Source organism: Erpetoichthys calabaricus, chromosome 15 (genome assembly GCF_900747795.2).
Source record: "Erpetoichthys calabaricus chromosome 15, fErpCal1.3, whole genome shotgun sequence".
Lineage (NCBI taxonomy): Eukaryota > Metazoa > Chordata > Cladistia > Polypteriformes > Polypteridae > Erpetoichthys > Erpetoichthys calabaricus.
Genome location: NC_041408.2, coordinates 10,291,276 through 10,306,705, shown reverse-complemented (window position 1 = coordinate 10,306,705; position 15,430 = coordinate 10,291,276). Strand labels below are relative to the sequence as shown.

General features: G+C 37.5%; 1 protein-coding gene across 3 annotated transcripts in view; it reads left to right on the top strand.

Annotated features, from left to right (window-relative positions):
• The first annotated feature begins 2,998 nt into the window (after positions 1-2,998).
• Positions 2,999-15,430, top strand: part of reps1 (RALBP1 associated Eps domain containing 1) — a 103,584-nt gene continuing 91,152 nt past the window's right edge. For all 3 annotated transcript variants that reach the window (XM_028820931.2, XM_028820932.2, XM_028820930.2), the window contains exon 1: positions 2,999-3,600. In XM_028820931.2, the coding sequence (XP_028676764.1) occupies positions 3,448-3,600 (153 nt within the window). In that variant the 5' untranslated portion in view covers positions 2,999-3,447. The remainder of the gene's footprint in view (positions 3,601-15,430) is intronic.

Sequence of the window (15,430 nt, the reverse complement as noted above, 5' to 3'; positions counted from 1 at the left end):
GTAATACTTACCTCTGGAATCTATAATAAGAGCGGGCTGCACGCTGATGAGACCAGACTTGTTCTCCGTTTTCCACCGCTGAAAGGATTTATCTTTGAACCTCTGAGTACCACAGAAATGGCAGGCTGCACGCTTACTATGGCCTGAGCTTCTGAATAAACAACTGGGACTAATCTTGTTTCCAGCTTTTCACCCCTGGTATATTATGGAAGCTTTTAAATCTTATGATTGGGTTAGGAAATAACAGAACCTGGATAATTATCTGTCCTTCATCCTATAGAATCTCCTACCCTCTGGTGATTGTTAGTGTCAGTAAAGAACAAGGTAGTTTCAATGAGATGACAAAATCTTTATTTCAATCTAAAATTGTGTTTTTGCAATTGAAATCAGACATATCAAACTCTCTAAGTTAAAATAAAAGAAACATACAAATCAAAGCTGATATAGCAAGCTTCCCTTCAGGTGGTTTGTAAGCCTTTTTAGCTGTTGTAGTCTTTACCCTTCTTAATCCATCTGAGGTATTCCTTTAAAGTACAAGATATTGCACAGTCTTTCTCCTCTTTGGCTGGTTGGGATGCTTTTGCAGGTGGTTAGCCTGACAAAGATATCAAGAGGTGTTCTGCTTGATGTTTCTGATGTGCCTCTCTCTTCATCTCTTGTGATTTGATGTCTCTGAAAATGCTTTCAAATCATGTCCTTTATCAGGTGCCTTGGTGGCTGATTATGGAAGATTTAGCAATAGTTCATCAATCAGCCAAAACTGAACAACTGATACCTTCCAATGGTCTTGTTACAAGTCAGTGAAGCTACTGTATGATAAGAATGGTGTCCTTAGTGCAATTTTTAGTATACTTTTAATAGATATTTTATTTGTTCCCTGGGGCAAATAATATTTCATAGAAAATTTATAAATATAATAAACAACAGTAAAAACATCTGTAAACAAATGTACTTGAGCTTTATGCATATAGAGCGGCTTAAGAAAGTGTGATGAATAGAAAACTCTATGTATACTAAAGAGAGGTTGAGGAAAAATGAACCGATATGCAGTTTCCAGCTGTGATAAAAGTAAGTCCATCCTTGGCTCTGATAGCTGGTGGTGGTACATTTGTGGTGCTGATGCCTCGCAATAAGGAGACTGGGGTTTGTGTCCTGGTTACTTCCTCTATGGAAACTTGCATGTTCTTCCTGTGTCCGCATGGGTTTCCTGCAGGTGCTCCAGTTTCTTCCCACAGTCCAAAGACATGCAGGTTATTGTACCTGGCAATGATAAATTGTCTGTAGTGTGTGTGTGTGTGTTTGCCATGCAATGGACTGGCACCCTGCCCAGAAACTGAACCCGTTCTGTGTCTGATTTTTGCAGGGTCTTTCGGCATCTGTCCCATGACCCTGCCCTGGATAAGCTGGTTAAGAAGGATGAATAAATAGATGGAGTGCACTTATGTTTCATATGACTGTTGTGGCCACTATTGGGCATGACTGAGCCCTAAACCCTGACCACAACTACACAGACAACCTTCCCAGTATAAAATCACCCCTTTTATTAAACCAAATACCTTACAATGGCGTCTTTACAAGGTTTGTACAAACACAACTGTCTCTTCTTTTTGTCCCTTCATTTTTCCCCACTCCACTCCAACTTGCATGGGTGAGGCAGAGAGGTTTCCTTTATCCTGGATTGGCAGTACTTCCGGTGCCATCACATTGCTCTTCTGGGCCAGGCAGAACCTCATTCAAATAAGGAATCCTGCTCCCTCTGGCAGCTCCTATGAAACAGCCAGGCTGCCAAGCGGAACTACAGCATATATGCAGCCCTGCAGTTTGCACACAGGAGATCCACCACAGTGATGCTGCCACCTATCATTCTGGGGGAACATGTAGCCCTGGAGGACAATCTTCTTCCACCCTTCCCTATTAAAGGCTTCCTGGTGGGGTAAAGAGCCATCTGTCCCAGTCAGGATGCCACCAAACTTGTGTTCTTTGACACTCTATATAGTGCATTTGTTAGCATGTGAATGCTCACATTGAGGCATGATGTAAGATGTGGTTAATGTGCCAAAAGTAGTAGTAAGCTACCATGTAGAACATATGTAGTATTTTATTGATGGACATACTGAATATATTCACTTACCAACCCAGTAAAACAATTAATCTAAATCCGTTTTTTAAATTCACCTTTTCTGTTACAGGCTCATGGGGCGCAGGAGTTAATTCAGGCAAAAGCATGTGCAAGACAGCTGCTAGACATCAGCTTATTGCAGAAAAAAAAACACGAAGGAAAAACAGAACAATCCCGTCAAAAAAAAAGGATTTTAATTTACAATACATAGGTAGCAGCAATGATATTATAAACCTATAAAAGCTGAATTTACGGGCTTTATCAACAAAAGACGAGTATATGGGGGTGGAGTCTGTAATCTTATTTGAATGAAACGGAGGCGTCATCAGTTGTAATATTATGCGCTGGGGCGTGGCCTTAGAATCATTTTACCCGCGAAAGGGACTTAAATTATGAAAATGACCTGACTTTGAATAAAATGGGTGTTACTAAATGCTAATTAAACCCTCAGCTCACCTGGCAACCCCGATGTCAATATCTGTTCCACGTCAAACTAGACATGCAATTTATATTATTATTATTATTATCGGTAAAGGACCTCGGCTCCCTCGCGACCCTGAAATGGATCAAGCGGGTGTAACAATGTTCTGTTATCGCATTAAGTTTTGACATACGTACATATGTTGGCACTTTGGTTCTCAAATATGGGAACTAAAATATTTGCATCCCTTCCCGAGTCTTAATGTTACCTTGCACCTGGTTATGCCATGATGCTCTGCAACCCGGAGGTGTTGGCGAGTTCAAAATTAATGGACGAAATACAAGAAAAATGAAAATCGCCGCGGGGAGGGGGCATGACCAATGGAGAAGGCGGTGTTTATGCATGCGCTCCATCCGGGTCCCTCCCCTCCGTGGCGGCGGCGCTGCGCCGCCGCTGCGTTTGCGTTCTGTTTGTGAGATGACGTCACAGGGCGCAGGAATGGCGGCGCTGGCTGTAAGAGGAAGGCGCCCGGAGAGCTTCAAACTTTACTCTTCGCAGTAATCAACAGAATTGAAAAGAAAAGACAAGAAAACAAATCAAGGAGAAAGAAAACTTTCGACAGCTGCACTTTGGGAGTAAAACTATTGTTTTTTAACTTTAAAGAGGCAGAAGAAGAATGCTGCACTAAAAGCCTGGGGGTGACTTTTAAAAAGATTTTTTGGGCTGTTGTCGTTATTAGCATTCTTATTATTTTATTTAAAAGTTTGCCTCCATCGCCGCCCATCACTTCCTTCACTTTATCTTACTGCGCCTCTGGCCTCCTCTTCCAGAACGCTGCTGGTGTGCTGCTGAGGTGTTCGTGGAGCCCGTTTATTTTATCCTTTTTTTTCGCTCTCTTCATGTTAGAATGGAAAGTTTAACCCTGAGTGATGTGGAGCAGAAATACTACTCGGATTTGTTCGCGTACTGCGACACGGAGAACACCAAGAAAGTGGCATCCTTCGGCCGGGTTCTGGAGCTCTTAAGGGCGGCCCAGCTCCCCAACGAGGTGGTACTGCAGGTAAAAGGCGCGTGGCTCACATGGGGAAACTGGGAGCAAGTGCACGCGGGGTTCCGGAGGCTTAATGGCGTTCGTCCTGGGTCTTGTATGTCGCCTCTAAAGTTCTGCCAGCGGTGACTGCTGTTTTGTTCGAGGGGCAGCTTTCGCGTTCTTCGGAGTGGTCGCTCACGTGAGCCGAAGTGAGACGAAAGGCCGCGGGACTCCGTCCCACTTGTGCTGGGGCGGTTCACATTGTAGCATGTCCAGCTTGTATACTGAAGCAGGTGGCCTTTGGGAACTGCTGCGTGCATTTAAAAATGTTTTTTTTTTCACGCCGTCGATTCAGCCCCATTTGGGAAGTTTTAAAGCTGATCCATGTCTGTCACTATCTTAAAGCAGACATGGTGTGTTGTTTGGATTTCCCCATGCTGCTTCCAGGCTAGAAGGTTTCATCCATGGTATGCAATTCCCTTCCTGAAACTGTTGCATTTACCTGGTGGAGAAGAAGAGACTCTCTTCATTTTCCATTTCATAAAAGTTTGTCTTTGTGTAATTCTCATTTGATCTGTGTGTTCATTCCTAGAAGTCACAGGGCCTCAGTATAACCGGTGCACCCTAAACGTGTGGGTGGGGCATCTGACTGGTTATGTTAGTACGGGGGTATCAGATTCCGATCCTGGATATTTTCATTCTAATCGCTTTATTCATTATTATCCATTTATTAATAGTAATGCTACGTGCCGTGTTATCTTGATTTTAAATGACTTGCTCCTCTTCTTTATGCTTTATACACCTATGAATGCGCACCTTCCACAAGTACATTCAGATTGTGTCGATGTAACAGTATGCTGATGACATGTTAATATGACGCCTGTTGGTACAGAGTAAAACCATTACTTGAATCAGGTGGACTGTTTAGTTATCTGGTGTAATGACATTCTTACTCTGAAATGTCAAAAAGACCAAAGAAATTGTATTTGATTTTAAGAGGGTTAATGTGCAGATTTCTGCCATCATTGGTCTGGGGAAGGAGTAAAAATTTAATTACTGAATATAAATTCTGAGGAACTACCCTAGATGATAATCTTATTGGGAGTAATACTGTACCCACATATACTATAAATGCAATCAGCTCTCATTTCTCCTCCATGAACAGACTATTTAAAATGGACAAGAACCTAATGTCCTTTTATCATAGTGTGGCACAGTTTGACCTTGCTTTCAGCTTCATTATCTGACAAACCAAAATTTTAAAAAGCTCCAGTAGATTACCAGACATGCAGCTAAAGTTATTGAGGCTGACACAGATTATTTGATAAAAGTGTGTCAAAGGGCAATGTCGAAAGAAATAGGAAATCGTCTCAACTGATGACAGACACCCATTACATGCAGAATCTAAGTAAATCAGGGAAGAAAGGCACTTTAAAAAACCATATAAATAACAGTAGAAAGTCCTTTCTTCCCAGTGCTATACATCTGTTTAATAAGGAATATAGGAGATAATATATTTCCCACATGTAGTTTTCCCCCATGAAGTAAAAATGCGTTATCAAGCTGCTAGAAGAAATTTGCAAAGGATCAGATTTTCAGATAATGTAAATATGTTGGAAAACCTTGGAAAGTTTTGTCATGTCACTACTTTTATATTTGTCTGTTATTGGATGCAACTGAGAAAGAAGATTGTTTTCTTTTATAAACATTACTAAAAACTTTGAACCTTGTTGTAGGATTGATCTCAATTGAGAATGAGAGTGCGTGCTGGTATTGGAGGATGTGTAATTTGGGCATTGTTTTGTGACATTTTTTTCTTCAGCACATCCATTCTGCCTCATTTAGGTATTTTTCAGGGTGACTTGTAGTTGTCATTATTTTTTAAGTGAAGATTGAACTTAAAGTGATGGATTATTTAGGTTTGCCCAGGCTGGTTTCAGCCATGATTGTGATCCCTTTCAGAAAACTCTTGCGGTTCCCTGGAGGATGATAGGCCCTTTTCATTTTCCATTTCAAATTAGTTTATATTTCTGTATTTTTCTGCATTTCTCATTTGATATGTCAGTTCAGTCCTACAAGTCCATAGCCAGCTATAGCCAGTGTACCCATAATATGTGGGTGGGGCATGTGTTAAGTTAGTGCCTTGAATTATACCCGTGAGTGTGTCTTTACTGTATGAGTACAGCAAACCTGATGAGTAAGGTTCTGAAGGCAAGTATGAATGCTGTCATGCAGGAGAAATCAGAAACCTTGGTATCATACCCTGTTTCTGATTTTTTTTCTTGGCATAGTTGCAAGTAGTCGGTGTCTATCCAGGCACTTAACAATTAGGAACCAGCCCAGGATGTAATACTGTTCCTTCACTGGGCATACACATGCCTGTGTGATTACTTGTAGTAAGCCTTGACTCAATTGCATTTTTTGTTTATTATTTTTGACATTGTTACCCCCAAATGAGACGTAGCTGCTATTCCTGTAGCATAATTTTTCTTTGTGTTTGGTCATCCTATAGAACTTGCAGTCATTTACAGACCACTAAAAAATTGTCAAAGAATAGGTTTACTGTATAATAAAATGTATTATTATTATTGTGTAGTGCCTTTGCCATGCTCAAAGCGCTTCATAGAAATTCAAAATGAACAGGAAAATGATGAATTATAGAACACTGGATACAAAAATAGACAAAACATTAAAGATAAACCTAGGACAATAAACTAGAATAAAAACAAATATTACAAGAAAATCCTGAAGAAACAACATAATTTGTGAACAAGCGCAATTTGTGAACAAGTGCAGATCGCTTAGAGCACCTGGTCTAAGGAAAAAAGGATGGAATGTCGGGGTAAGTTAAATGCCATCCTAAACAAATTATTTATTTATTTTTTTAATTTCGAATTGAGTCAGCAAATCTAATTAGAATAAATTAGGAAAGTCATTCTGAAGTCTGGGTGCATTATAGTTGGTGGCTCTGTCAACTTTTATAACACAGGTTATAACATTGTGATGTTTGTTGTTTTACAGTTTATTGTAAATAGGGGAAAAAAGTCTAAGCATTCATTATATATTGCAGAAAAGAAAGGAAAATCAACTGAACAGTACAGTAATAATTATATATTCATGTTTACAGGTTAACACTGCAAGACCCAACATCCTGATTTTGAGCCCCATGCCCAGTCAATATCTGTGTGGAAGTTGTCTATTATTTGACTATGTGGGTTTTCCTCCAGGTACCTGGGTTCTCCCTACACATTTCTGAAGATGTGTGTTCCATCCATCCATTATCCAACCTGCTATATCCCAACCCCAGCCAACACAGGGCACAAGGCAGGAAACAAACCCCGGGCAGGGTGCCAGCCCACCACAGGGCGCACACACACACACACACACACACTAGGGACATCGCCAATCCACCTAACCTGCATGTCTTCGGACTGTGGGAGGAAACCGGAGAACATGCAAACTCCACGCAGTAAGGACCTGGGAAGCGACCCCAGGTCTCCTAACTGTGAGGCAGCAGCGCTACCCACTGCGCCACCATGCCGCCAAGATGTATGTGTGTTAAGGTAATTCATGATTCCAAATGTTCTCCATGGAATGGCGCCATGTCCAAGGTTGGTTGCCTGTTCCTTCATTGTGCTTGGTGCTAATTCGAAAACCACTTGTTTCCTCCTTTCTCCCTCCATCATGACCCTGACTAGAATTAAATAAATTAGAGAATATTATATAAAGATAGTCCATCCATTTTCTGAGCCACCAATTCCACATCGCAAGGGGACCGATCCCATCTTGCATCAATTGCAGAGCTCACTAGGACTTAATCCAATTCAGGATTCCCTTGAAAAGATGAAAAGTACACAAAAAAAGACAAACTCCAGATTGAAGTTTGTATTCAAAGTCTTAAAGAGGATGCTTTCAGTGTACAGACTGAGATTTGTTTAAAGAAACAAGCACTGATTAACTTTCTAATGTTATCAACCAACTATATTATAATTACTTTCTGTGAAGTCATGCTTATCCCAACTAAAAGTGTAAAGGTTTATCCTAAGAACGAGTCTATAATGTCATTATTATATAAAAAGTAAAAGTACATTTTAAATAAGGCAATACTAATACTACAATAGCACCGCTGCACAGATGGATATAAAACTTTGTTTAAAAAGGTAAAGTTTATTATAATGATTAAATTAAACAGAAATAGTCCTGTCAAAATTAGAACTTGGTTTAGTCCAGCATTAAAATCCTAGCTGGCCAGTGTCAGTCAAAAAAAATAAGAACGATATAAGGATTTCTGGCTTTAATACACCTGATTTAGCTAATGGGTTTAAAGAATACTTTTGATTTGCTTTCAATCCTATTTTTTGTAAAAATTGATCTATATGTATGGAATGATTACAATAAAATTAATAATAAAAAAAAAAAGAATACAAATTGAGGATTGAGAAGATTGATTTTACTGAGCAAGTAAAATGTTTCAAAGAAGGGAGAGAAGAATTTGTTTTGTTTACAAATTAAAAACAAGTTTCAGACAAGGCCATCTTGGTGGAAGGCTCCTGAAATCTTGTGTAGAGCAGCTCAGGTCAGTTTTTTACTTTTATTTTTAGGTTGTCATTAGAATAGCAAGAGGTTCCAAAACTGTGGAAGTAGGCCACAGTAATTCCAGTGCTTTAAAAATATAAAAAACCCTAACTTCAGATCAGTGGATGTAACACCACTAGTTACTAAATAATTTGAACAATTTATAAATAGGATGCTGACCAAGAAAACTCAGCTTATTAGATCTACTATATTTCAGTTTGCCTAACAGTCTAATGGAGGGATAGAGGGTGGCATTGTCACATTGCTTCATCTGTTGTATAACCACTAGGAGGGCATCAAAACTCATAGGAGGCTCCTGCTTGTTGACTTCTAATCAAGTTTTAATACCAGCAGGAGGTGTGTAAAAGCTTTTAATTTGGGCATTAATTTGGAAGGGTGACTTGAGTGATATGACTTTTTAACCCACAGGTTGCAAACAGTGAAAATAAAATGGTTGTCTTTTCTGACATGCTGTCCTCATCCCCAGGGTCCCCTAAGGGCTCCGTTCTTACCCCTCCTTTGTACATTCTTTACATTGCCAGTTGTAGAGCAAATTTGAAAACAGGTTCATCTTAAAATTTACTGATGATTCAATGGTTGTAAACCTAACTGAAGAGAATGAAAGCAATCATATTCCAGTTGTACATGATTTTGTTAACTAATGTGACAAATTTTTTTATTTTATGATACAAAAGCTAAAACTAATAATTGAATTTAGAAGAAACACCCTTCTCCCACAAGAATGAATCATCAAGGACCAGTCAGTGGGGATTGTTGAAATTTGCAGATATCTGGAAACAATAGTAGACTCAACTAACTGTTAATGAAAAGTCAGAGGCCATCTGTACTCTCTAAAGGCATTGAATCTTTTTAACGGGAGTCCAACCGTTATCTTAATCTTTTATCAATCTTGTGTTAAGCATGTCTTCACTTGCGTTCTGCTAGCATGGTTAGGAAATCTTGATGTCAGCAATAAAAAAAAAAAAAAAAAAAGACGTCAATGTGAAAGGCAACAGTAACATGACAAAATATCAACAGCCAAATCTAATGGTGCTGTTTAATAAGAGAGTATTAATGAAAGCAGAATGAAGAGGTCAGCAGTAGTTAGAGGGGTCCTTTCATCAGATTGGCTGGCCCAACGCTATCCCTGCCGTGGAATGGCCAGTTGGGGGAGGCAGCTTAATGGCTGAGGTCCCAGGACTCTAAACAAATCCAAATCATATTATGTGATGTGATATATACTGCTAAATTCTGCTCTGTACTTATAATACTGTTATACTGTATTGAGGATTATTTGTGTTCTGTTCTGTGTATTGTATTGATCCCCTTCTCTTTGACACCCACTGCACGCCCAACCTACCTGGAAAGGGTCTCTATTTGAACTCCCTTTCCCGAGGTTTCTTCTATTTTTTTTTTTTTCCCTACTAGGGTTTTTTTTTTTGGGGGGGGGGGGGGGAGTTTTTCCTTGTCTTCTTAGAGAGTCAAGGCTGAGGGCTGTGAAGAGGCAGGGCCTCTTAAAGCCCATTGCAGCACTTCTTGTGTGATTTTGGACTATACGAAAATAAATTGTATTCTTTCAGAGAGGACTTGCCTACTGTATTCTCAACTGCAGTTGTTGCCGTTGGGTCACAGGTTCATGGTTCCAAAGATAGAAAGCAACTGGTTCAAATACATCTTCATCCGAATTGTTGTTAATCTCCTCAGTAAGGTCAACTTCCGTAAACATTCACAGGCTTAAATCATAAGATGAACAGTTAACGTTTGCATCAATCATTCGTTAAGTCCTAATGTTGGTTTCATTTTTATGCATAATATGTGTGATCTAATGTTACCCCGCAAGTGTTATACTTACTGCTATACTTCATTTGTACTATGTTTGTTTGATGGCAGGGCTGTTTGTGATGTGTTTTTAGTCTTACCGTTGTCGTCTCTTTGTGTAAAACCTGCGGACAAACCAAATTTCCCTCTTGGGCCAATAAATTTGGATTCAATTTAATTGAAAAGCATGCAAACTCTATATGGACGACAACCAGGTGTGGGATTCAGACCCAGAAGCAGTCATCATACTACGCTAACTAATGTCAAATTAATTGGCAGTTAATATCAGCAGTTTTAGGATGTGGGAGGAATGCCTGATTACTCAGAGAAAACAAATGCAGACAAAGAGAGAATGTGTAGCTTCCAACAAATGGTGACCAGGTTTGGGTTCATTTTAAGTATTTTTAACTTCTAAAACAGCAGTGCCAGTCACATGGCTGCTGTACTCCTTAACAGACCAAGAGATATAAAGGCCTCTGGTCATATTTACACATGGGTACATTTAAAATCTAATTCATTTAAACAATTATTTGTAAACATACTGCAACATGGTAGATGTTGTTTTATAGTACATTAAACAAGAGTTTTTTTTCTAAGATTTTAAAATGCAGAGAAAATGTATTGATCTTTCTCCTTGTTTTCATTTCCTTAGACTTCAGCCTAACCGTGTATTTCATATGATACATTTCATGGTAATATTCTAGGTAATTATACGCTCAGAGGCAGCTTAAATCTTCTTGCACTGACTAGGTGATGAGGTTAACTTGATTGTGATTTTAAATATGTGGTTTTAAGGAGTTGCCACACCTAGTACATTCATTGATGCTTTTATGAACTGTGGTGCAGTCTCCCCAAAAGTCCGGTTTGTTTAGGTAGATGTGAACTTGCCAACAACATGCCAGGCTTGCTCTGATTGATTGGAAATTGTGCAGGTTATTTTATGCAAATCCTGTTACATTTGTACTTAGGTGCATATTTATGTTTACCTTTTTATTGTATTTAATGCTCCATGTTAACCCTTTACTCATTATGCGGTGAATGAGATTTCCCCAATTATCTGCAGCAGATACTTAGTGTGTCGACCACAGCCTGAACAATTTCACCCATAATGCACAGTATTTCATATAGTAAGATTTGTCCCATGTCGGATCACATTCATACCTCGTGTACTGCTCCAGGAATCGGTAAGTACTGCACTGAGACCACCATTTCCAGAGGGTCTAAGTACAGATGTTTTGGTCTGCTTCCAAATGCAAATGTGACCGAATTTGCATAAAATAACCAGCACATTTTCCAGTCAGTCAAAGCAAGCCTATCACCTGATTGAAACTCCTGATAGACGCCTTGCTTATGATTGTACAGCATTTGAAAAAGATAAGGTGTAAATTCACTAGTGACCGGGTCGATCACGACACATACAGGTATGGCATGAAATGAGCAGCAGCTCCTTCTGAGCCTGATGATCAAACCCCCTCAATCTTGCACCGTAAAAATGATGCACGCGGGTGTTGGCATACACAGAATGCGATTCAGGCGTGATGAGGCTATGGAAGCACTAACTCTGACATAGTTAGTAAATGTTAATTAAATATTCCAGAATATAATTATTTGTTAATACATTTTAAGAGTTAAGGCAGTAGACATGATTTGAGATATCCTAAATTGAGGCTATGTTTATATGGTGGCTACTAGAGAGTAAATATACAACAACCTGATACTTCTTCTATAATAAACCTGAAGCACATCAGCGGATGCCCTCGGGAGAGCTTGCCTTCTTTTGTACTTGCCAATCTGAAATGTTTTTACTTTTTATAGCTTTTTTGTTTGGTTTCCTGTGAAAACATGTTTTTGCTCTATGAAAAAAGTCCACAAGATATTAGTCTGTTTAGTTGGCTTGAAAGTGTGCAGTGTGAAATGCAACCAAACTAACTATAAATTGAGACAAAGTAACAAATTATTCCCAGATTTGGAACAAAACAAATGGACTAGGAGTGTCACAGCACCTTTCATATTTCTAGTCCTGGGATAGTTTCAGTTTAGGAGGACTGTAGTTAATGCAGGTGTTCAATGAAATCCATCTTTCAATTGAAGCCTAATTCCTGATTTGTTTAATTAGGTGATTTGTTTTTCATTTGTGCTGGATGCAGAATTCATGATGTTTAGCAATGTATGTGCTGTTTTGTTTTGGTTTACAAGAGTACATTTCTCATCTGTATGCTTTGTTAATATTATTAAAACTATTGGAATGAAATCAGACACCTGAAATTCGGTCAAGGAAGTATTCTAAATTTGCAGCTTTTTCTCAAAATGTTTGTGGCAAAGTAAAAAGCTAGATCACTGAATCTTTTTAGAACTACTTAAAGTAGAAGTACTAGTAAATCACAGCTTAATTAAATCTGTACTTAAATCAAAAAACACAATAACATGTCCAACTTAGAGGTTGGCAGCAGTGCAGACCTGCACCCACTGTGGGCCTAGAGGAACGTGAGACTGAGAACATTTTCTCTAGTCTAATATTTTATTTCTAGAAGTGTTACAAGATTCTAATTCCCCAATGACTAGTCTATCTCTAGATTTGTATTCTAACTGAAAGGTTCAAATCAAATCATTGGCTGTTTTTATTTCTCATTTGTAAGTTTTTTGAAATAAATATTTTATGAAAAATGGTTTCAATTTAAAAGAAATGTAAGAAAAAAGTAATATTTCCATACATGTCCAGTTATTTTTTTGTGGCAACCTGATTAGATATTTGTTTTAGTTGCTTCTAAATATTGAACATACAGCCAATTTCCAGAATAGACTGGCAAAGGAAGCGAACAACTAATACTAAATTCAGATGCATTATTATTTTAATCATTCATTTTTTATCAGAAAGGCTTTATTAAAGTTACTTAAGCAGAGAAATGTAACATATTTTTCAAGCCCTCCCTAAATAGCTTAATTTCAAATGTTGATGTACAGTCTACCGCTAGATATATTAATTGAGCAAAACACTGCAACATATTTTAACTCACATTTTACACACAGAAATCTAATTCATGTATTTAAAGAGGGTTTGTCAATTTATTTTCTTAGCCTATTGTTCAAAACCAATTTTGTAGAGAGTTTGAAGCTACCATAACAGCATTAGGCAGTATAAATCACTTCTTTGTGTGGTACTGTTACACATACAGACCACCTGGGCTTGTTTATATAGAGTCATCAGGTCACCTGTACACACTTATGGATGTGATTTTAAAAAAACTGAAACACCTCTGGTAGAGACCAGCAAAAATATGGGGATAATGTGAAGGATCCTCACAATGTCTTGGCTTGGAGTCAGACCCAGGTCCTTGCAACTTTGTGGTCTCATTGCAGATAGATTCTGTAGTCTGCTATTAGATTTAATATAAACAAAAGCTGGCCATCAATGGCACCGATATCATTTTTGTGTCTTATTAGTATACTATATATTTATTATAAGGAGCTAATAAACTTAATTTACAATATGAAACAACTTAGTTTGAAGCAAAAAGTAATATTGTTTTCAGAGTTTTGTTATAAATAAATGTAAACTGAAATAGTATAATTTTATGCTTGGCTGATGTCTTTATCCATATAGAGGAATAAATTGGTGTATTGTGAAATGTGACAAATAGTTAATAACAAAAAATGTAAGTAAATGTTATCCAAAATGTGTATTGTATTGCTTTTTTTCTTTATGTGTTTAGTTATTTATTTCTTTATTTCAATGACTCCACATTCAACATGAAATATGCTTTTAAATGAATACTGTCATTTTCATCTATTAGCATAGAAGGGCTTATTGGTTAGTTGCGTAATTCAGAGAGACCAGTCTCTAGTAGCCATTAGGCATGTTCATATTTGTGAATTTGCACATCTCTGGTCTAATTTTATGATGCATATTGCATATTTTCTGTTAATTCAATAAACTTAATGTCACTGCTGAAATACTACTGTCTCCATAAGGCATGTCTTATATTAAAAGGAAGTTGCTACTTTGAAAGCTCAGCCAATGATAAACAAAAAATCCAAAGAATTAAGAGGGGTTCCCAAACTTTTTCATATGACTGTAATTGTTTTAACAGTTGGTGCACAGCTAGATTGAGGGATAGGCTCAGGGTCACACCATGAGGTAAGAGGCGACCTGTTTTGGAGTGTAGATATTTAAGGGTTTTCAATCCAGTAGGCCTAGCTTAAATTAGTTTTTACAATGGAAAGCAGTCATTGTTACTCAGAGGTTATTTTATGTTGGTTTTTATTACATGTCACTGCTCCAGTAGAAGCTTTTGGAGCCATTAACAATTTGTTCATGCTTTTTGTTAAAGCATTACCATGAGAATTCCCATAATCCAAGGGAAGCAAAGGTAAAAGCATGATAATAGTTATGTTAAACTTTAAAGCTGTAACACTGATAATTGAATAAAGTTTAAATTACTGTCTGGTCTGTTGTTTAATACCATTTAGGTATTAGTTTGGATAAGTTTTGATTATTTATTCAAGTCTAATGTTTGATTCCTTATTGCTTTGTAAAGCATATTAAAGGTGTGTCATTTTACACTACAGTATTTTGCTCTTCTTGTCTCCCAGTGTTTCCATGAATGTAGTTTCTCAAAATAAACGAAGAGCATTTCCCATTTTTTTTTTGTTTTTATCTATTGAAGGTTGAGAGCAAGCACTGTGCGTGCCATTTCCATATTTCCTCTTTTGTGACATGCAGTGAAAATGTGACAACCTTTTGCTTCTTTATTGATTCTAGCTGAACCTTTGAACATAAATGTTAACAAGATTAGATGCCTTTGCAGTATACCTTGAGCTTTGCAGGAGGCCAGGAGCAATTTTTCTTCAAAACTATTTGGATAGCAAAATTGCTTCCTCTTTTTTTTTTTTTCCCAATTCATTTTTCCCCTCCCTTTTTTGTCCTTGTAGCTGTGTAATTCTTCAGTGCTCAGTTACTGGTGCAAGGGCTATGTTTAGTGTGGATACATTTAATGAGAAAATGCTAATTTAACAATATATAAAAAAAAAAATAAAGCCGTGCCATCTCATAATGGAAATTGAACCACCATCATGTTACTTATGAATAATATCCTTTAACAACAATTTTAAACATTTTTGAGAAGATTAAAAATATAAATCTACAAGCTACATAGCAAGATCCTATATGATCATTGCTAAATTTCCATAATGAATAAGAAATGTAGCTTGTGGATTTGTTTTTAATTTTGAGTTCCTATGCATTTTTTTTAAATTTAATCCAAATGAAATGTATTTTAGGCTAATTAGTAATGATGAATTCACCTTCTTCGAGATGGTTTTGTCTGTATTGAGCCTGATGCTGGAAGAGTTAATAATTCTTACAGTAACATCTGACTCATTTAAAATGTGAAACCCTTTGGTACTTTTTTTTTTTTTTTTTCTTTTTAATCAACTCTGAGATCTATAATTTTTGATGCCTTGATAATAT